Source organism: Arabidopsis lyrata, assembly GCF_000004255.2.
Source record: "Arabidopsis lyrata subsp. lyrata unplaced genomic scaffold ARALYscaffold_6, whole genome shotgun sequence".
NCBI classification, from domain to species: domain Eukaryota; kingdom Viridiplantae; phylum Streptophyta; class Magnoliopsida; order Brassicales; family Brassicaceae; genus Arabidopsis; species Arabidopsis lyrata.
The window spans coordinates 21,366,906-21,386,588 of record NW_003302550.1 but is presented as its reverse complement, the minus strand read 5'-3'; the positions used below and the strand labels follow the sequence as shown (position 1 = coordinate 21,386,588).

General features: G+C 34.2%; 4 protein-coding genes across 8 annotated transcripts; 2 read left to right on the top strand and 2 right to left on the bottom strand.

The window, feature by feature from the left end:
- Positions 1–1,863: 1,863 nt before the first annotated feature.
- LOC9308678 lies at positions 1,864–10,744 on the top strand. Of its 4 annotated transcripts, XM_021021365.1 has the most exons (26): positions 1,868–2,212; positions 2,505–2,569; positions 2,888–3,143; positions 3,271–3,337; positions 3,469–3,616; positions 3,809–3,976; positions 4,353–4,451; positions 4,551–4,760; positions 4,839–4,940; positions 5,371–5,601; positions 5,851–5,928; positions 6,327–6,413; positions 6,520–6,705; positions 6,793–6,948; positions 7,083–7,175; positions 7,454–7,525; positions 7,772–7,889; positions 8,232–8,404; positions 8,502–8,586; positions 8,690–8,824; positions 9,245–9,351; positions 9,430–9,507; positions 9,600–9,695; positions 9,916–10,011; positions 10,101–10,275; positions 10,440–10,744. In XM_021021365.1, exons 1-26 carry the CDS (start codon positions 2,041–2,043, stop codon positions 10,592–10,594), a joined length of 3,408 nt encoding a protein of 1,135 aa, XP_020877024.1. In that variant the 5' UTR covers positions 1,868–2,040; the 3' UTR covers positions 10,595–10,744. The 4 variants fall into 4 exon arrangements, 3 of the variants coding, with proteins under 3 accessions (XP_020877025.1, XP_020877024.1, XP_020877027.1); XR_002331133.1 differs by lacking the exon at positions 10,440–10,744 and having other exon boundaries at positions 1,864–2,212; positions 9,869–10,011; positions 10,101–10,193; XM_021021366.1 differs by lacking the exon at positions 10,440–10,744 and having other exon boundaries at positions 1,864–2,212; positions 9,873–10,011; positions 10,101–10,193.
- LOC9308677 (heat stress transcription factor B-2b) lies at positions 10,319–12,607 on the bottom strand. 2 transcript variants are annotated; one of them, XM_002872562.2, is made up of 3 exons: positions 12,097–12,607; positions 11,642–12,015; positions 10,319–11,555 (listed from the first exon to the last, which is right to left on the bottom strand). In XM_002872562.2, the coding sequence occupies exons 2-3, from the start codon at positions 11,993–11,995 to the stop codon at positions 10,776–10,778; spliced, it is 1,134 nt and encodes a 377-aa protein (XP_002872608.1). In that variant the 5' UTR covers positions 11,996–12,015; positions 12,097–12,607; the 3' UTR covers positions 10,319–10,775. The 2 variants fall into 2 exon arrangements, with proteins under 2 accessions (XP_002872608.1, XP_020877028.1); XM_021021369.1 differs by having other exon boundaries at positions 11,642–12,033; positions 12,097–12,606.
- Positions 12,608–13,533: 926 nt separating this feature from the next.
- LOC9310777 (CASP-like protein 4A4) lies at positions 13,534–15,354 on the bottom strand. Its single transcript, XM_021020864.1, has 3 exons — positions 14,945–15,354; positions 13,992–14,127; positions 13,534–13,875 (listed from the first exon to the last, which is right to left on the bottom strand). Exons 1-3 carry the CDS (start codon positions 15,238–15,240, stop codon positions 13,684–13,686), a joined length of 624 nt encoding a protein of 207 aa, XP_020876523.1. The 5' UTR covers positions 15,241–15,354; the 3' UTR covers positions 13,534–13,683.
- Positions 15,355–17,924: 2,570 nt separating this feature from the next.
- On the top strand, positions 17,925–18,291 carry LOC9310776 (protein RALF-like 29). The gene has a single exon (XM_002874663.2). The coding sequence runs from the start codon at positions 18,034–18,036 to the stop codon at positions 18,289–18,291; it is 258 nt and encodes an 85-aa protein (XP_002874709.1). The 5' UTR covers positions 17,925–18,033.
- Positions 18,292–19,683: the final 1,392 nt, after the last annotated feature.

The window sequence follows — 19,683 nt, the reverse complement described above, 5'->3', positions numbered from 1 at the left end:
AATGAGTACAAGTTCAGATCGAATGGGTAATAGAATTAGATCGGGGACAAGTTCATATCGAATGAGTAATAGAATTAGATCACGCTCAAGATTGAATGAGTGATATAATTAGATGAATACAAGTTCAGATCGAATGGGTAATAGAATTAGATCGGGGACAAGTTCATATCGAATGAGTAATAGAATTAGATCGGGGACAAGTTCATATCGAATGAGTAATATAATTAGACCGGAAACAAGTTCAGATAGAATGGGTAATAGAATTAGATCGGGGACAAGTCAAAACGAATGAGTAATATAATTAGATCAAAAATTGAGCGTGATGATGTTTATCATCCAATTCTCTTGACTGTCCATCGTCAGATGGTGTAGTTTTGTCCGCCAGATATCTGGATTTACTCGGGGACAACTGGATTTTTTTTGTTATTTTGCAATAGAAGAAAAAAAAATTCAATAATCTGGGTAGGTGAAGACAATAATGCTCAACTAATGAGAACAAATCTAAATAAAATTCGAAACCCTTAAATGAGAACAATTAATGGACAAGATGTGAGATTCATGATAATAGAGCAAGATGATAAAATTGGGGACAAGATCTAGACGCAACATAAGATTTCCAATCGGGGATAAGATCTGGAGACAAAAACGAAAGCGTTTATTATGAGACAAGATCTGAAGAAGAAAGAGAAAGGGAAAGTGAGAGAGACAAAAGTGTCCGCCAGAGATCTGGATTTACTCGGGGACAACTAGATTTTTTTGTTATTCTGCAAATAGAAGGAAAAAAAATTCAATAATCCGGGTAGGTGAAGACAATAATGCTCAACTATTCTATGGACCAAAATAGATGGTGAAAAATCTAAATAAAATTCGAAATCCTTAAATGAGAACAATTGGTGGACAAGATGTGAGATTCATGATAATAGAGCAAGATGATGAAATCGGGGACAAGATCTAGACGCAACAGAGAATTTCCAATTGGGGACAAGATCTGGAGACAAAAACGAAAGCGTTTATTATGAGACAAGATCTGAAGAAGAGAGAGACAGGGAAAGGGAAAGTGAGAGAGAGACGAAAACTTTTCGTTTTCTCTCAAGGGAATAATAATGTGGGGTTAAAGCGCACAGATTTCAAGAGAGGAGAGATTAGTAGGGAAGGGAAAAAATGCATGTTGTCAAGTCATGAAAACTGCCATCAACTGTGAGGGCAAAATTGTCAATTTACAAAAAATGTGGTATGAGTTGAAAGATAGAGAGGAATGTGGTAGATTTTGAAAGAAATTGAAAAAATGTGGTAGATTTTGTAGTTTTTCCTATGTTTAATCACTAAATAAAAAAATATAAAAGAAAATTAAATTATGAAATCTTTTTTTTTAACCATTGTAAAATATAAAAGTAAAATGAGTATTAAATTATGATGTGGAGGAGAGATGATGATACGGAGTATTAAATGGTAAAAAGTAGGGTGTTGTAATTTTAAACCAATGTACGTAGTCTTAGTGAAAGTAGGAATTAATCTTTGGATTAGACCTGCTTTTTTATTTTATTTTTTCTTGGTGTGGAACGTGGAAACAACAAAGCTTTGTGTTTCTCGTTTATTAATTAAAAAATAAAAAATTTACATGAAAAAGTAAAACCGCCGTTGTTGAAAATTGTCACGTTTAACTAACGTCCTATTGACGCCGTTAGTCGTCCAAACGACGTCGTTAACAAGAAATTAATTGTTCCGTCGTTACGAATGAATTCAAAACATTTAAGGACTTGCCAAAAAGAAATGAAAAAGTCAGATTCATGTCAGAATATGAAAAGGATCTTTGTAAGGTTATTTTGGTCTTTTCTCCGGTCAGTCCTCGTGCTTTTTCCGCGCTTCCCCCAAAAACCCAAAGCTTCCCACCTTCTTCCATGGAGAGGGGACAACAAAGTACACGCTGAAAAATCCTCCCTTCAGCTCCATTCTTCTTCCTCGATTTCAAAGGCGATTTAAGTTATAGGTCAAAGGCGATTTCACGCTCTTTGATTGGAACGGGATTGTTTGGAGGCGAAGATGAATTCTATGTTGCAGCGTTACCGGAACGATCGCCGCAAGCTCATGGAGTTTCTTATGTCGTCGGGTTTGGTAAAGGAGCTTCGTTCCCCTTCTGGTTCTTCTACTTCTCTTTCTCCGGCTGATTTGGATGCTCTCAGCGCCGATTATGTTTTGGATTGCGTGAAATCCGGTGAGTTTACGCTGAGAAAAAGAACCCTTACTTAGTATCAGTATCTATCTCTGAGTTTGCACTAGTGTTTAATGGATTTCTCAGCTTTTCCAACACTAGTTCATAGATTTGTGGATTCTTTTTCGTCTGATTTCTTAATTTTGTTGAGGATTAAAGGATTCTTCACAGTTAGGGTAATGAGAAAAATTGGCTCTCTGCTTGGTTGTTTCGATTTGCCAATCTATCAGAAGAATCTGTTATCTATCTATTATTACTATTGCTGAATCACTCCATTTTGTGAACACGAACGCAGGTGGTGTAGTTGATGTATCCAAGGGCACAGAGAAATACAATTTTGAGTCATCATACCCTGTAACAGTAAGGATCCGTGTTTGTTGGTTTCTTTAAATGCATAACTGAGCTAAGAAAATTTGTTGTCTGAATGGCATCTGTGTTTAAGTTTGATACAGTTAAAGCTTTTCTTGATTGTGTTTTTGACTCGATGGGAATTATAGCTTGAGTAAACACTTCCAGATTGTATTATTAGTGTAAAGTCTCCAGTTCTAACAATTGGAAGTCAAATGTTTTGCAATACATCCTCCTTAAAAATGTAGCTTTAGTTTTAGACGTAAACACCAATGCCTTTATTGATAAAAACCCCTGAAGATGATTAGTTTTGATGATTTGAATTTGCAGATACACTCTGAGTCTAGAGATTCCTTTTTTCTTGTATCGAGTCCAGATATAGCAGGTTCTCCTCCTCATCGTATGCCTCCTCCTCCAGTTAACATGGAAAAATCCAGTAACAATGGCCCAGACATGTCATGCCACATAGATTCTTTTAATACTTCTTCATCCAGAGACAACTATGTATTTAAAGAGGAAACACCTGACATCAAACCCGTGAAACCTATCAAAATCATTCCTCTTGGCTTGCCACCCTTGAGAACAGGTATTTAGTTAGGCAATTGTTTTCTGAATTTTCTGTCCTAGATTACTATTTTTGTCTTCTTGAATCTTGATTATTTTGGTTTACCATCTTTCGAGTGAACTGATACATGATGTTAGGGATTTTGAAGGGTTATCGGATGATGATTTACGAGAAGCAGCATATGAATTAATGATTGCTTCTATGTTGCTTTCAAGGTACTCACTCTCTTTTCTCCTTCATAAATGTGTATTCTGTGTTGTTTATGATGCAGCCTTGCAGTCTTTTTCCGGATATATCTGTGTGGTGTCTCTCATATTCTTAGTTTCTTACGGGTTTTTACAAACAGTGTTGAGGCGTATCCTACTCAGAGAAGAAAAATAGAAAAAAGCTCAAGACTAATGTTAAGTTTGAAAAGAAAAGATAAACCACATCTACAGCCTCAGATCTCTAATACACACTCAGAGGTCATCAACATGATCCGTGTCCAGATGCAGGCAAGCTTCAAATTATTAGTTATGATTCGTCCAAAGAAACCACTAGTTATATAACATAGAAGGAGAAGAGAAAGGTCTTCTGGTTATACTATTAGCTAGCATTTTGTTAAAACCAAATATATTAGCAGTTCTATATTTCAACTTAACTTCATTTGCATCACTTGTGTTAATCTTACTGTTTCTACTTTTTAGATTTCATCAAAGATGGATACATGCATACGGAGAAATCTGGTACAGTTGGCTACATTAAGGACAGGTGAACAAATTGATCTTCCACAGTTAGCATTGGGGCTTTTGGTTGGAATATTCAAATCAGATTTTCCTAATGAAAAACTCTACATGAAGTGGAAGACTAGACAGGTTAATGAACTACAGTATTGTTTTTTCTTATTGTCCTTATGCAACTCTTTGAACCATTTCTTGGGTTCATGGTTTGACGTAGATTATATGATAATATCATGCAAGTCTGGATGAGAAAAAGATGGGATTGATTGGCACATAGGCGTATAGGCATATCTTTTGTACCAAAGCTTAAGTTAAAACATAACCTGCTTTATTACGCACATGCAGCTTTTGTGATTTTGGTTGGCTTGCAAATTTTGTTTACTTCTGCAGCATCCTGCTGTCCTTAAACATGTTGACATGCATATTTAAAATATGTGAAATGCAACGAAAATGTGCTCGACTTTATTGTTACAACCATTGAATTAGGTGTCTTTTTCTATCGTCAATGTAGGCTAACCTACTTGAAGAAGTCCTCTGTTACTCACCTAGTCTGGAGAAAAATGAACGAGCAACTATGAGAAAATGCCTTGCAACGATTAGAGACTCAAAGGTGATCCGGATGCTTCGTAGCCAGCAAGTTCTCATCTAGTCATATGTTGACTTAACAGACTTCTCTTTCTTGAATCTAAACTATTTTTGGCTGGCATAGGAATGGGATGTTGTAGTGTCTGCTTCGCTACGGATTGAGGTTCTATCGTCTATAAAGCAGGTGGCTTCAAAGTTGTCATCACTACCAGGCCGTTGTGGTATTGAAGAAGAAACTTATTACTGGACTGCTATCTACCATTTGAACATTAGACTCTATGAGAAATTATTATTTGGTGTATTTGATACTCTTGATGAGGGTCAAGTCATAGAGGTAGATTTTCTTAGTCCTTGTTTTTCTTATTATCATTTGTGTCATGCATATTTTTCCCTGACGTCATACACATATCAGGATGCCTCATCAATGCTTTTCCATATGAAATCAATTTGGTCGACATTGGGCATAACTGAGAATCTACATAATGCAATATATGGATGGGTTCTTTTTCAACAGGTACGTCTTATCACTTATTCTTCAGAAATCTGCTTTATCTCACTGATCACTATGTGCAAAAAGCTGGCTTGTTAGAGATCTATGTACCATTGAGTACACATAACATATCACCAATAAAGTCAGTCTATTTCGTGTTAAAATTCAAAGGTCTACATACTCAATCACACTAGCGCACATACCCACACATATATATATGTATATAATAATCTTGTTTAAGGAAGCTAAAATTTAGGGCTCCTAAACTCACAGTTGGATAAAACAGGCTTAAGCTCTAACCCTTGCTACTACGCAATAGTTTAAGTACAATGCCAGGTTGAGTTTTCTTATATGTTGTCTGATCCTCAATGTACGGATGCATGTATGTTGCATATATAATTTGTCCCAGACAAGAGTTTAAGGTAGCCATCACATGTGCTCCTTTCCTGGGAAGTTTGTGTGCACAGGTGAACCATCTCTTCTAGGGAGCGCAATTCAGGAGTTGCAGAAAGTTACTTCCGCTGAAAGTGGCAACTCGAAGGAAGATCTTTATTTAAGTCATCTAGTATGTTCAAGGCAAACCATTGGAACTGACATACACTTAGGTCTCGTGAAGGCTATTTTCACTTCAGTTAGTGCTTGGTGTGATGATAAACTTCAGGACTACCATCTACACTTTGGTAAGGTCAGTTCCGAGATCTATGATAATGACCTTATAATTACTCTGCATATTCTTTTCAAAATTCCTGGCCAAAATTCTTATATGGTTTTCTTGGTAGCATATCCTTGTGCCGTAAATTGTTCCTTTTTTTTCCTAGTAACCAAGATCATGGGATCTCTGTTGTAAATTTCTCGAATCTGTTTTTGCAACTCCATCAGGACATAATAAGCATCGTTTCTTTAAATAATTTTTTTATCTTCTATGTCTCCTCAGAAACCTCGTGATTTTGGAATGCTTGTCAAATTGGCATCAACAATTGGACTTCCTCCAGCTGACAGTACCAGAACTGAGGTTGGTGTTTCTGATCTTCGCTAAATCGTTATTTTCCATTTAGCAACAAACTTTTCTTTTGCCTTCTCCTATTTATATCTTAATATTTTATATTTGTTGACTTATGAATATCAGTTAAATTTAACATTCTTGGGAAAACGCTTCATCCCACAATTCTCCTCATGAGGCCCCTAACAAGCTTTTTCATTTTGATCATTTGCATAACTTTAATGTGCTTTTCCGCAGTACAAGATATTTTCTGGCATGACTATGTTTTATTTATATAGTGTTTGGCTGTTATTAGAAAAGTTCCTAGTTGGATATAAAGAAAGGAACTGCATATAATTATCTAGTGTGAGCTTTCGATATGGAGGAATACTGGGTGATCTTCGATGATAGATATCGTTTTTCTCTTGCAGCTTATCAAGCTGGATACCTTGGGTGATGATGTTAGTGATAAGATACAATCCTATGTTCAGAACTCTATCAAAGGTGCATGTGCCAGGGTGAGTTTGTCTTGGTTACTTGTATTGCTATACTATATAAGCTATTTCTTTTATCGCTCTATCATATGATGTAAAGATACTTAAATTCGATATTTTATCCTCCTAGGCTGCACATTTTGCTTACGTGAAATCTCATGGTGAGCGTACGCATGCTCTAGCTCTGCTTGCAAATGAACTGAGCGTCATCGCAAAAGCAGAAATCAATGAGTTTGTCCCAGTATTCTCCAAATGGTTACCCGAATGTATGATGATCTCGGCCATGCTGCTACATCGGTTTTATGGAGAAAGACTGGTTTGTCCCTAAGCATTTTCAATACTTAAAAGAAATTTTTTGTCACTGGTATCTATATTTACAATTGATCTTGTTCTACTGGAGCAGACGCCTTTCCTTGAAGGAGTTTCATCCCTCTCTGGTGATGTTAGAAAAGTAGTCCCTGCTGCTTATATTTTACAGGAAGAGTTAACTCAACTGTATAATTGCCATAGCAAATCCAAGTTGCGCAAACCTTACCTTCACAAGTTGAAGAATTACGAGGTCATTGAATAGATAGTTCTTATATGGATTGGATTTCAGAAAAAATTATATCACTTCTCAGTTTTATGGTTTCCTAACTCAATTTAACATGTCAACTAAGTCATATAAGAGACTATCCATTTGTTTGTATGCAGATAGAAAAGGTTGTCAAACCAGTAATGCTGGACTGGCTTATCTCTCAACATGATCATATCTTACAATGGACTAGGCGAGCTTTTGAAATTGAGGTTATATATATATTCTTGGCCAAATATTCACATGTTGATTGCTGTTGAAAGTAGATAGACATTAAAGTTCGGCCATAAGGGGAACTTATTTTGATGGATTACTTTAAAACTCATGTGATCTGTATTGACAAATCTTTGAAGCACACAAAAGGTTGCATCCTATATAGTTTGACCTTCCATCACTTTTCACGATTAAACAAATCCAAACTATGATGCATGAAACTTTATTGTCCAAAGGATCGAACAAGAATTTAATTATATTGCCTTTTTATGAGCAGGAGTGGGAGCCTCTATCAGTTCAGCAAAGACATGCTGCATCAATCGTTGAAATATTCAGGATCATAGAAGAGGTATATACTTTCATGACACCATTATGCCAAATAGTGTGCAAACTGTAGGAGCTTAATAGCAGGCTTAGAAATAATAAACGAGTTCAGTATGCAAAAACTTTTGTCTTCAGTTTCGGTTGCCTCTGAATTTTCATGTTAGTTTTTTTTGTAAGTTCTTACTTTACTTCTAGTAATACTTCCACCTTTGCTTTTTAGTATTGCACACAATTTATGCCATCTTACTTTCTCATTGAACTTGCTCTGCAGACTGTGTCTCAGTTATTTGGTTTGCATCTACCTGTTGATATCACACATCTCCAAGCTCTTCTCTCATTAATTTACCATAGCTTGGATACTTATCTTCAGAGAGTTTTCGATCAACTAGGTATTGACCAACTCTTTATCTTTTTAACAGTTGCTACAGAGTCGTGTTCTTGCATAACCATGGAATGTGCTATATAAAATTATTTTCTCTTGTGTCAATATCCAGAGACACATGCTTGAGCAGGCTTATATGTGTCTGGTAGATTGCATGCAACATGCATGTTTTATTGTTGTGTTTCTTTGTATGGGACTTTCGTGAGATTTACATTATAGTCTATTAGTATATATAGAATCGCTTGTCCAAATCCAAAGGTAAAATGAAAACATTTTTGAATACTCATTTAAATTAAGCGACTTTTCAGAAGCATACTGTAATATATTAACAATACGCCTCTATCCGCAGTTGACAAGAAGTTTCTGTATCCGTCAGCTCCTCCTTTAACTCGATTCACAGAAAATGTAATGCCAGTAATGAAGAGGAAGTCGCTCGAGTTTAGTGAGCCAGATAATAAAATAGTGAAGAAATTGGATGAACTGACAATACCGAAACTCTGCATAATATTGAATACACTCTGTGTAAGTGTGTTCTTCCAAGCTAAACCTTCATGTATTCCTATTAAAACTAAACAATAGCTTCTTCTTTTTTTAATCTATTTTTGTGTCCATGGATCAGTATATCCAGAAACAAATCAGTGCAACAGAAGTAGGCATAAGGAAATCTTTGACACTTGTTGAAGCCTCTCTCAACAAGAGATCAGGTACGCTCATTCACTTGAGATTATACGTTTTCTCTTCATTTTTGGTGGTTGTCTAGTGTTGAAATGTGCATTGGCGGATTCATTTGCATGATTTTACTTTCAGAAATCGAGACTGATGAATCTGAAGTGGAGAATTCTTTGACGCATAGTGAAGCTGTTGATGAGCTCTTTGCTACCACCTATGACAGCCTCAGGGACACCAATGCCAATTGCATAACCAAAACCCGTGACCTAATTGGTAAGCTAATACAAAGTCTCGTGTTCATCTGCAGCACTTTAAATTTGAGATAACTGGAAAATCTGTCGAAACTTGAACCAGTTCTCTGCAACCTTAATAAGTGTCGAGATTCAAATTTTCTGATTGCATAATCTTCTTATCCACAAACAAGATGGATTAGCATTTTAATACTATTTGAAGACGTACATAAGATGCATTAGCAAATTTTCTGTCGTTTTCTGAGATACTTGTGAAGAAGCCATACATATTATTCATGTTTCAATTCTTTTGGCAAAAGTACGCATTTCTCTTTAATTTGTTGATCCTCATGGATGAGTGAGAATATTGGATGGATTGTGTTACTCTAAAGACTTTTGTGTTATCAAGGACAAAGAAGTCGGTTTAGCTCTGTTTTCTTTATTTATTGTTGCTTTTTGTCAGGGGCAAGAGCGATTTTCTGGGATCTGAGAGACATGTTCCTAATACAGTTGTACAATGGCACAGTCGAAGGCGCCCGCCTGGAAAGAATACTCCCTCACATTGATTCTGTAAACCAAAATCATCTCTTTCGCCGATTGACCCCTTTCTACTAAGCATTAACTTACACTAAGAAATGCAATGCACAGGTCCTTGATACTGTATGCAGTTTGAGTTATGAGGACTCACGGGATATGGTGGTTTTAAGGATCTGCCGATCCGCTCTGGTAACACCTCTTTTCCCTTTTGCATATGTAAACAAGTTAACTAACTCCAACCTTTTTTATACCCACCAAAATTATATGCTTCTCTCACATAGGAAGCTTATGTTCGAGTGCTACTTGATGGAGGGCCAACCCGTGCATTTTCGGATTCAGACATCACCTTGATGGAAGAGGATCTCGGTATTTTGAAAGTAAGTAACTTATATTTTTATTTTGGAATTCAATACTATTATGCTGGAATTAGATAATCAATTAGTTTCAGATAAAGACAACATTAAAAAAACTAGAAACATGATTATACTACTTTGATTTTGAGGTTCGGCCACTTTGCTAATGAGAACCTGGTCCTTGATCCATGGATAAGGCAGTTCCAATATATGCACTTAACCTCTGGCGTGCGTCCCTTCTTAGGAATTCTTCATTGCCGACGGAGAGGGTCTTCCTCGTTCACTAGTTGAGCAAGAAGCAAAACAGGCGAAAGAGATCCTCGACTTGTTCTCTCTCGAGGTAAATATATATTGTTCACTTGCTAGTTGCAAACTTAGTTCGTTTCTTAGAAAATCTGAGATATTAACGTTTTATGGGTTATGTCACAGAGCGATATGCTTATTCAGATGCTAATGACTGCGAGCGAGCTTATCAACATGGGAGTGAGTTCAGAGCAGCGGCGCTTGGAGGATGCACAAACTCTTGTTAGAGTTCTTTGCCACAAGAAAGACCGTAACGCCTCCAAGTTCTTAAAGCGCCAGTACGAGCTTCCTATGTCATCAGGTAAAAAACACATACATACGACCACTAGAGGACTTGGACTATCTTTAAATAAAAAATAGAAATATAAATTTCATTAAGATCATTACAAGTCAGCGAGCTACAATTGTTTTGGACTAAAAAGAACATAATGATTTAAAACCATTGATTCGTGCTCTTTGTTGCAGAGTATGAAGATGTAACCTCGAATCTGCCTGCTTTATCCGAAATCGTGAGAAGCACATCCACCCACTGGAGCACAACAAGCCAGAATAGTTTCAGTTCCATCAAGAAGAAGATTCAGGAGGCAACATCTGAAATCAGGAACAACTCAGGATGGTAGAACCTGTGTTTTTAGATACCTTTGTACCCTAACTCAATGAACCTTTGTTCTCAGAGCCATTGTTCTTATGACCAACATATCCCCATTTTCCGTCTGGGACAGTACAATGGCTTGCCTACTCAATGGGGATCAGTATCAGTTTCTTGCATATACAACAAATCCTCTGAACTGGTAAGTGTTTTCATTTTCCGAGTTCAAGCCACGACCCATTATGGTTAGCGGGGTTATTCTCCTCCATGGGCTCTGCCTTAACATCAGAACTTTGTTCTCCCTCTTGGGCAACCGCTTCTCGTCTATCATCATCCTCTTCCCCTGCAGCACCCAATTCTTCTTCTCTCCTTGCTCGCTTAACCCCAATAGAAACCCCAAACAACCTCGGAGTCAAATCCTCATCAAGTTTCAAACCAATCCCTGTCTCTATTCTAGAAGCCATTGCCATGGCTTCACTCATCCCTTGTCTCTCCGGTAAAAGATCTAAAGGTTTCCCTTCTGCTAACAAATGCGCACAATCTTCTCGACCCGGTGTGAAATTCGCCATTAATGTGTAGATATTCGCATATAATCCTTTATACTTTGTCAACTCTCTCCTCAATCGCTCATTATCTTTCCTCAATCGCTCATTCTCCTCAACCAGCTCTGGTGCAGTGATGCAGCTCGTTGTCCTCTGCAAAGAACCACCAACCACTCCTCCTATAGCAGCGGCTGCAGCCGCAGGCGAAGAATTAGATGATATAACCTGTTCTTCTCCAGAGTTCGACGGAGAAACAGCGTGAGCTACAACAGGAACCGCTGCCACCGTAACAGCCGAAGCCACTACTGCTGCCGCCGCTGCTGCAGCGGCCGCGGCCAGAGCAGGCTGAGAGATTTTCCGCCGTTGAATATCCCGAAGCAGAATCTTCTCACCTCTCTTAAAACAGTCATTAGAAAACTCCCAACGATCTGGAACTACTTTTCGAAATCCCTAAAACCAATAATAAACCAAAATAAGAGCCACTACTAAAAATCAATAACCAAAAAATATCGATTCAAACGTAAATTGAGACTCACGTAAGTATTGAGCTGACGAACAAAACTAGAGAAATTGTTGTGTTTGAAGTATTTGGGAAGAAGATCTCTTGCGAATTCAGCTGGTCGCCACACAATAAAAGTTGTTCCATCTTCGTTCCACGATATCAATTCGTCGTAAACCGGATCTTCCACAAGCTGATACGTTTTCGTCAAAAACGGCGTCGGAATTGACCTCTGCGAATCTCCTCCTCCTCCGCCACCTCCACCACTACCACCACCACCGCCGCCAGCACCACATCCACTACTTCCACCACTATTCCCGGCGCTACAACCAGCTCCACCGCCTCCTACTCCGGCCACCGTCGGAGTTTCTCCGGTTTGTTCCCCCGGCATGAGTTTTAGATCCACAGACACTGACACACCTCAAAAATCTAAGCTTTTCTTAATCCCAATACCCAAATTAAGATTAAGATTAGGAAAATGAAGAAATCTACCAATGGAAATGAGCTTTGAAGAAACTTGGAATCATGAGATCTCAATACAGAGAAGAGAAAGGAGACGTCTTTCACAAACCCATTAGAACCAAATCCAAAAGTTTGACGTAATCTTTTTTTCTACACCAACCAAGAAAGAGATTGTCACAATCCAGACAGAACCCGTGATTGAAACACACACACACGATGATCACGAAGCTAGAGAGAGAGAGAGATTATGGTATGAAGTTCTAGAATGTTCTGGGAGAAACGTAGTGATAAGAAAGAGAGAGGAGAGAGAGATGGGGGAGAGACAGATCGGAAGTTCCAGAAGACAACAACAAAAAAATAAAAAGAAAAAAAGAGATCGAAGAAGAAGAAAAGGGTAAAATCGGAATTTAAAAAAGTGAAAGGGGACCACAAGAAGGAAAGAGTATAGGAATGTGCGAGAAGAGCGTATGTGGCTTCCTTTCCTTTTTCCAGAAGTTTCTCTTCTTTCTTCTTTTTGTTATTTCCCTTTTTGACCCTGTGGATATGTGAAACGTAAATAGATTGATCTATAACATTTTTGGTAGTTAATGTGAGTGGAATAAAGTGATAGACTCGAATTCATTATTCTGAGTTGACTCTTTTTTAATTACTTTTTTTTTTTTTTTTTTTTTGTAAACCAATTACTTTTCTTATGTTTATGTTACATTAATATGAATTCAAATTTTGAGATTCCTTTATTGTAGTCTTAATACTAATTGTAATCAACATAAAAAGTAAACAAATATCTTAGCAAAATATATAGTCTGTGGTTAGTGTTAAATGTTAATGCTACTCTTATGTCATTATCCTGACTACTATTACGAGCTAGTCAGCTAGATTGATCCTTTTGTATATATTATTTTTTATGTGAAAGTTAAATTTATTAAATTAACAAAAAAAAAGTTGAATTTATCAAAAATAATTTATATAAATTTACTCTAAAAATTGTGCGGCTTGTCTTAAAAAAATACTATTGAAGACCATATATTGCTTTTTCAGGAAAATATAAGAATAATGATGTCCTCAACATTTTTATACTCTTTTTAAGAAGACAATAAAAATGAATTATGAACACGATCAAAATATGCATGATTTTACTTGGTTTAGTAACTCTTCATTCATGTAAAAAAAAAAAACTTCAGTCATAGACCCCCATTAGGCCATTACTATTTTAGTGATACTTCCTCTGCAGTCTGCCTACTTTGCAATTGCAACACTTGCAATTTCCTTTTGATATATATAAAAAAAAATCTTTTCTGTCACATTTTGAAGAATCCTTTACCAATGACACTTTTGGACACTATACGAGGAAAACTAATTTAACTAATTTAAGTTTGTCTTGTACAATGGTCATGCATTTACAAATCCACATTTGATCAGTGCAACATTGACATCGTGGTTAGCTGATCTTTCTCAAAACTTATTTTAATTCTTTCAAAATTCTAAAAACGTTTCCTGTAAAACAAATAAATTTTGTTGAATAAATTTACATTCCAACAAACAAATAAATCCACATAAATTTACATTACTTTACGGATTAAACATGACATGAATATAAAAACCCTTTACAAGATTTAATTACCACATAAATCTCTTGCAAAGCTTATAACCTGACAAGAGGCTAGAGAGTGTCAAAACAAAGAAAGCAGAGAATGACATTGAAACTGAAATTATGGAATTATTTCTTAGTGTGTTTATCGCATCCTCGTTTATATGTTGGATCCACGCAATTGCCACCGAAGAAGATGATACTAGTAGGTAACATATAGCCTGATTAGGTTTCGTATACACAAATAAAATTAGCTCAATCTGTTTTTGATGTTAAGTGTTAACAATTGACTATATATGGACGTATAAAAATTAATCAATAATAATGTAAAATGTACCTGGTCAAATATGAAGCTGATATAATCCGAAAGAGGCTCAGAGATTAAAATTCCTCTGTGAGTAATATCACAAACTCCTTTGAATGTTTGCAAACATGTATACACGAATCCTATCACTGCTACAACAAAACAATACCTGCATATATTTTTTTCTTCATATATTTAATTAACTAAGAATTTTATATTTAGATTGAGTTTAATTAAAACAAAATCATCCAAACTTTTTTCAACATTTTATTCTTTATGCTAATTGGTATGTTAATTCATGCATTTTGTTAAACGAAGTTAATGGATTTTTATTTCCAACACGCCTGCACCATATTTTTCGGTTCATATATAAAGTTTCAAAATTTTGCTCAAAATATATATATATATATATATATATATATATATATAAAGTTTCAAAATATTCATTTTCATGCATATTAAAGATAATTAATACTGTATACTATACAGTCTATACACCTTTATCCCTTATGTTCTGGGGAAGTTACTAGAAATAGCCTATATTCAATATCCAATTTAGTAAAATGATTACATTTATATAAACTAACAAAATGAATAAAAATTCATTAGATGTCAAAAAAAAAAAAAAAATCTAAAGTCTAACTTGAAATTTTAAATCTTAAATCGCAATGTGAAAAACTAAACTCTAAACCTGAATCCTAAATCATAACCCGCAAAACCTTAATCTTTTTTTTTTTTTTTTTTTTTTTTTACTTAATCTATATCTAAAACCTAAACGAAACTGTCTATTTCTTTAATTTAACAGAATTCAGCCTAACTTTTTATTCTATTTTTTAAGACCCTTTTTCAGCATCCCTCATTTTTTTAGTTAGTGAACAACGATAATCCTATTCCAGATTTGCTTGGAAATAACAAAACATCATTTTCTATATAAAATATCAGTATTAAACAATGAATTAAAGAAGATAAGGTTCTTAGTTTCTTACAATAGTTCAGGATATGAAGCAAAACTCGAGGAGTTCTGTGTCAGATATCTCCTCGAAGGCCTATGAACATTCACTGCTAACGAAAGAGCAGAGACAAAACATAGAACCAAAGTTAAAAACCGGAGAACCAAACCGATGACATGAACCGATGCTCGCCGTGAGCTGAATCTTGATGTTGAAGGCGTTATAGAGTATGCAAACAAAGACGGCGTCTGTTGAGAGACAGGCGACGCCGTTACTGAACCCTCCGATGGTCCATAGGCCATCACTACAACGTGATCTTTAAGCTCTTTCATCAAAATTTTGAGTGTTCCAAAAATAATTGAAGAGATTGATTAATATATTGTGAAGTCTTCGTTTTCTTAAAGATATACGTTAAAGATTTACATGAAGTTTCAGCGAAAGTTTGTTAGAATTTTATATATTTTTTCTTCCACGTTATAATCTTAAAATATGGTTGTATGACTAATAATTCGTAATATTGTTTCTTTCTAGTTGACTAAATTTCTCTTGCAAGATAAAGTCTACTTGGGATAATTGAAACTATACCCTGCAATTCATATTTTTGTATATCACTACAAAAATAAAATTCTTGAATATACTACTATACATAGTGAATTAGTGATCATGAGAAACAATATAGACACATGTTATTTTGGCTAATGATTAAGAGTCAAAATAACAATATATTTTTGGAGTGAGGCTGCAAAATTGAAATTCTCCAGGATTCAATCTCAATAGTGTGTGAACAACCTATCCAGACATAGAGATATATGGGAATCTTAACGTGATAAATATTGCTAAGAGTTTTTCTCATATTAGTGGGGCGATACAATATTAAGTCGGACGTCTGACACTAATTGTAAATAAAAGATCTTACAATTTTGTTTACTATAGTATCATCATGTCGCCGTTACTGTGTTTAAGTGGCACCTGCTTCATAGTGAAGGCTCAAGAGGTATGTTACTTTTAAACCACAAACAATAACAAGTTTTGATACGCTTAAACTAATTAGCTCGCATTCTAAATTCACATTCTACAAGCTACTCTTAGGGCCAATATATACCATTATTGTTTATTATCTTTTGTAGGCCAAAATGTTTTATTATTTGTTGTTTTAAAATCATATTTATAAAATAAACTCCAATAGGTTCTTATTTGTAAAACATATAAATCATCAAATCAACCATATAATAAAAAAAAATAATTTATTTTTCCGCATATGCCATGATTTAAAATTTTAAAACAAATATGAATTGTTCAATCTATGAAAAAATTAGTAACGGATCAAAAATTCAGACTTGAGTAATATATTTTTTTAACAAAAACAAATTCAACAAAAATTCGGATAGAGTAATCGGTCGAAGTTTAAATATTTATATTCAATGTAATTTTATATACTACAATGAAAATCAAATATTTGAATTTGGAATATTTAAAAATAGTTTAACTTTATATTTTTAAAGAATATCATAAATATTTAATAGCTCAAAAAGTTAAAAATTATAAATACTCTAATTTGATTTTCTTAAACAAATATTTAAAATATTTATAGCAAACAGCGAGTTAAATATATTGTATTATATGATCGAAAGAGTTATGATTCTTATAAAAAATGCAGGTTAAGATTTGACATTTCTAAATATTTGAAAACTTGATTCTACAAACAGTTTTGAAAATAACGATTGATGGATAGTCCAAGCAATTTTTTCATTGGGATTCTAAAATAAAAATATGGACTCAATCCACGGGTTGAATTTGGTATTATTGTATATCCAAAATATGTTTATTTTTGATGATGTGAATAATTGCTAAATTCAGTAATTAACTCGAACAATTCTCCATTTCAACAACCAAAGAATTACAAATTGATGAAGGTACTTCCTAAATTAACTCAAAATAATAGATAACTCATCAATTAACTCAAAATAATCTACATTTTAGATGCGGTTCATTTATGATATTCTAGTTTTTTATCTAACCGAATTATATACAATCTTATTTTGTGGTTGTTTACGTTAATTAACTCATTGTTCAAACAATATTAATTTTAAAAAAGTAAATTACTTTATATTTCCATATCTTAGGGACTGACAAAAAAAATAATTTCATTTACTACTATAATATATCAAAATTTTATTTTAAAATATATAATATATAAAATTTTGTACTAAATAAAATTTATCATGTGATGTATAGCACGGGTCATGATCTAGTTACATGTTTAAAATCACAAACATTCTCTAACTTGCATTGAGAACGCATATAATAAAGAATGATTTGTCTAATCTTCTAGAATGATTCCATCCATGATACCCTAAGAATTCCATGTTTTCCAACACTTCGTTTATTGACTATTTACATCGTTGATTTGCATTTTTGTTCACCATAAAACCCCAAATAAAAACTATTTTTTATTTTGTCTTAGCTTTATTTTTCTGTAGCGAATTTGTCGGTTATATGTGGGATCGAACCTAAAATACTATATAGGATAATTGTGCACTTGCAGTTTTTTCGTTGGTCTCTAAGGTAAAACTTTGAGGTAAAGATACACACACATCACTATTATTTAATATTACGATAATCATATCTAAATTCGTGGATTCCGAATATCCAGACTTTGGATTTCCGTCAAAATATCATGATATTCAGAGATATTCAAATCCGATCCGTAAGAGTTTTATATGTTAAAGTTTATAAATAATTAGAAAATAACACTTTATAATATTATAAATAATTTTACAATTTTAAACATAACAAAATTTTGAGAAGTAATACTAGCATTAGGAGACTGATATTGTTTTTAAACAAAACAAAAACTGATTGAAATTATACCAAACAAAAAATGATTGTTAAAACCTCAATATTTTCAAATGTATATATTGAAGAAAAGAAAAACTGAAACGGAAACTGTAACACCAATTCGGTTTTTATATTTAATTTAACTATCTCAATTGGAACTCAACCAAAATCAAATTTTGACTTTTGTATTAAAGCTAGTGAAACTAAAACTTATCCTCTTGCCTATATATACGAATTGGCTTTTCCAATCTCTCCACCAAATATAATTACATCCAAACCTTAAAATTATGATAAAAACAAAAGATGTTACGTTTGTGACAATATGCGTGTTTATAAGTAGCATTGATGCGCGAAGAAAATATATTCACTATCCAATTAAAAGAGATTTAGGTAATGGTTGTAATCCAAGATTTCCTACCGCCGCATGTTATAAGCGCATACCAGCGAATCTATATAGGTGTACTATTGCCAATAGATGCGTCCGTGATACTTCTTCTATACGAGTATCATCTTTGAAAAAGTTTTTGGAAATACCACCAATGTAAACTCGATATTAATTGTTAAGAAAACAGAGATGAATAAAGTAATTAGGTATTTTAATTTGTTTCCATTAATCTCCTTTTTTTTGGGCCATAATTTCCATTAACCTCTCTAACAACTATTTATCACAACTATTTATCAAAAGAAATTTCGTTTACATGGCAAAAAAACAAATGGTCACATTAATGTTGTCCGGCAAGAATCCATATACACCACCAGGCATCATGTCCGGTTGCCAATAGATGCCATTGTTATGTTCATCGAGTATGAATATCATCATTCAAGAACTTTTATGAAAAAGTTCCAAAATATCATTGTACACATGATAATGATTATTCAAAAAAGTGATGGATAAGTATTTTGTTTTGTTCAAACTAATCTTTCTGCTTTAGGGAAAATTATGATACGTAATTATTAAGTATTAACTTTCACTTTTTATATTCAAAATGCCATGGTACGTAATTTGGCTAAGGATACGAAGCAACTCGTAATTTGGCTATGGGCTGGACCATATTTTCGGTTGTTGGACATCTGGACCAATCTTGTGATATAACTTCAAGTCCCAAGGTCCAAGTATTTACAACTTAAATAGTAAATCTATACACACTCAAGATGTTCTCTACTCGATGGTTTTGGCTTGGTAAGAGGGTTTTGTCCTCTTCTCTAACCGTTTTTGAAACATGAATAGTTCAGTTTGGCTAAGGTCTAGTATAGATCAGTATGTACATATTAATGGTTGATGATATAAAATATGTCTTTGATAAAAAAAAAAAAGTAAGTAAAATGTCCACATCAATATACATGGCAGTCGTCGAAACTTGAAAACTAAAAAAATTTGAACGACCAGATTTAGGGTAATCGAGATTGACCAATAAGAAATGCACGGTGATCGCAAATAAAATTTATCCTATTTAACGAAAAAAAACAATTGACATCGAAATTTCATCCTTTTTTTTCTCCAATAGACAATTACTTTAAATAGTGTGCACCACGCATGATCGTTATTTCGTGCAAGAATGAAATACTTAATATAGGTGTGGACATTTATGCTTTATTAAATTAAATGGAAGCAACATAGTCAGAGTGTAAGACTTGTGAAATTACTCATGGATAAAAAAAATGATAAAGAAAGATCAGTTTTTTTTTTGTTAAAAAAGAAAAGATCAGTTTCTCTGTTTTGTAAGAGTATCAGCTCGTTTGTTGCAATCTCTGTTAACCTAAGTGAAGATCGTCACATGAAAAAAAAAAAAAAAAAAAGTGAAGATCGTCAAACTTGTTCTATCAATGTCTTGCTTCTCTTATCCTTATCCAATTGAAAACTCCAAAAATTAAGTTTGATACCATTTACCAAATCTGACACTTTAGTTCATAATCCCATTCAATCTTGATTTGTTCGA

Bases quoted from the DNA above. Each gene is read 5' to 3' on its own strand.
- LOC9308678 (XM_021021365.1), top strand. From the start codon at position 2,041: ATGAATTCTATGTTGCAGCGTTACCGGAACGATCGCCGCAAGCTCATG. The intron at 8,825-9,244 runs GTAAGCTAATAC...GCTTTTTGTCAG, and splicing joins CAAAACCCGTGACCTAATTG to GGGCAAGAGCGATTTTCTGG. The intron at 10,276-10,439 runs GTAAAAAACACA...TCTTTGTTGCAG, and splicing joins CGAGCTTCCTATGTCATCAG to AGTATGAAGATGTAACCTCG.
- LOC9308677 (XM_002872562.2), bottom strand. From the start codon at position 11,995: ATGCCGGGGGAACAAACCGGAGAAACTCCGACGGTGGCCGGAGTAGGA. The intron at 11,556-11,641 runs GTGAGTCTCAAT...TATTGGTTTTAG, and splicing joins TTCGTCAGCTCAATACTTAC to GGATTTCGAAAAGTAGTTCC.
- LOC9310777 (XM_021020864.1), bottom strand. From the start codon at position 15,240: ATGAAAGAGCTTAAAGATCACGTTGTAGTGATGGCCTATGGACCATCG. The intron at 14,128-14,944 runs GTAAGAAACTAA...AAATATATGCAG, and splicing joins GCTTCATATCCTGAACTATT to GTATTGTTTTGTTGTAGCAG. The intron at 13,876-13,991 runs GTACATTTTACA...AAACCTAATCAG, and splicing joins TCAGCTTCATATTTGACCAG to GCTATATGTTACCTACTAGT.
- LOC9310776 (XM_002874663.2), top strand. From the start codon at position 18,034: ATGATAAAAACAAAAGATGTTACGTTTGTGACAATATGCGTGTTTATA.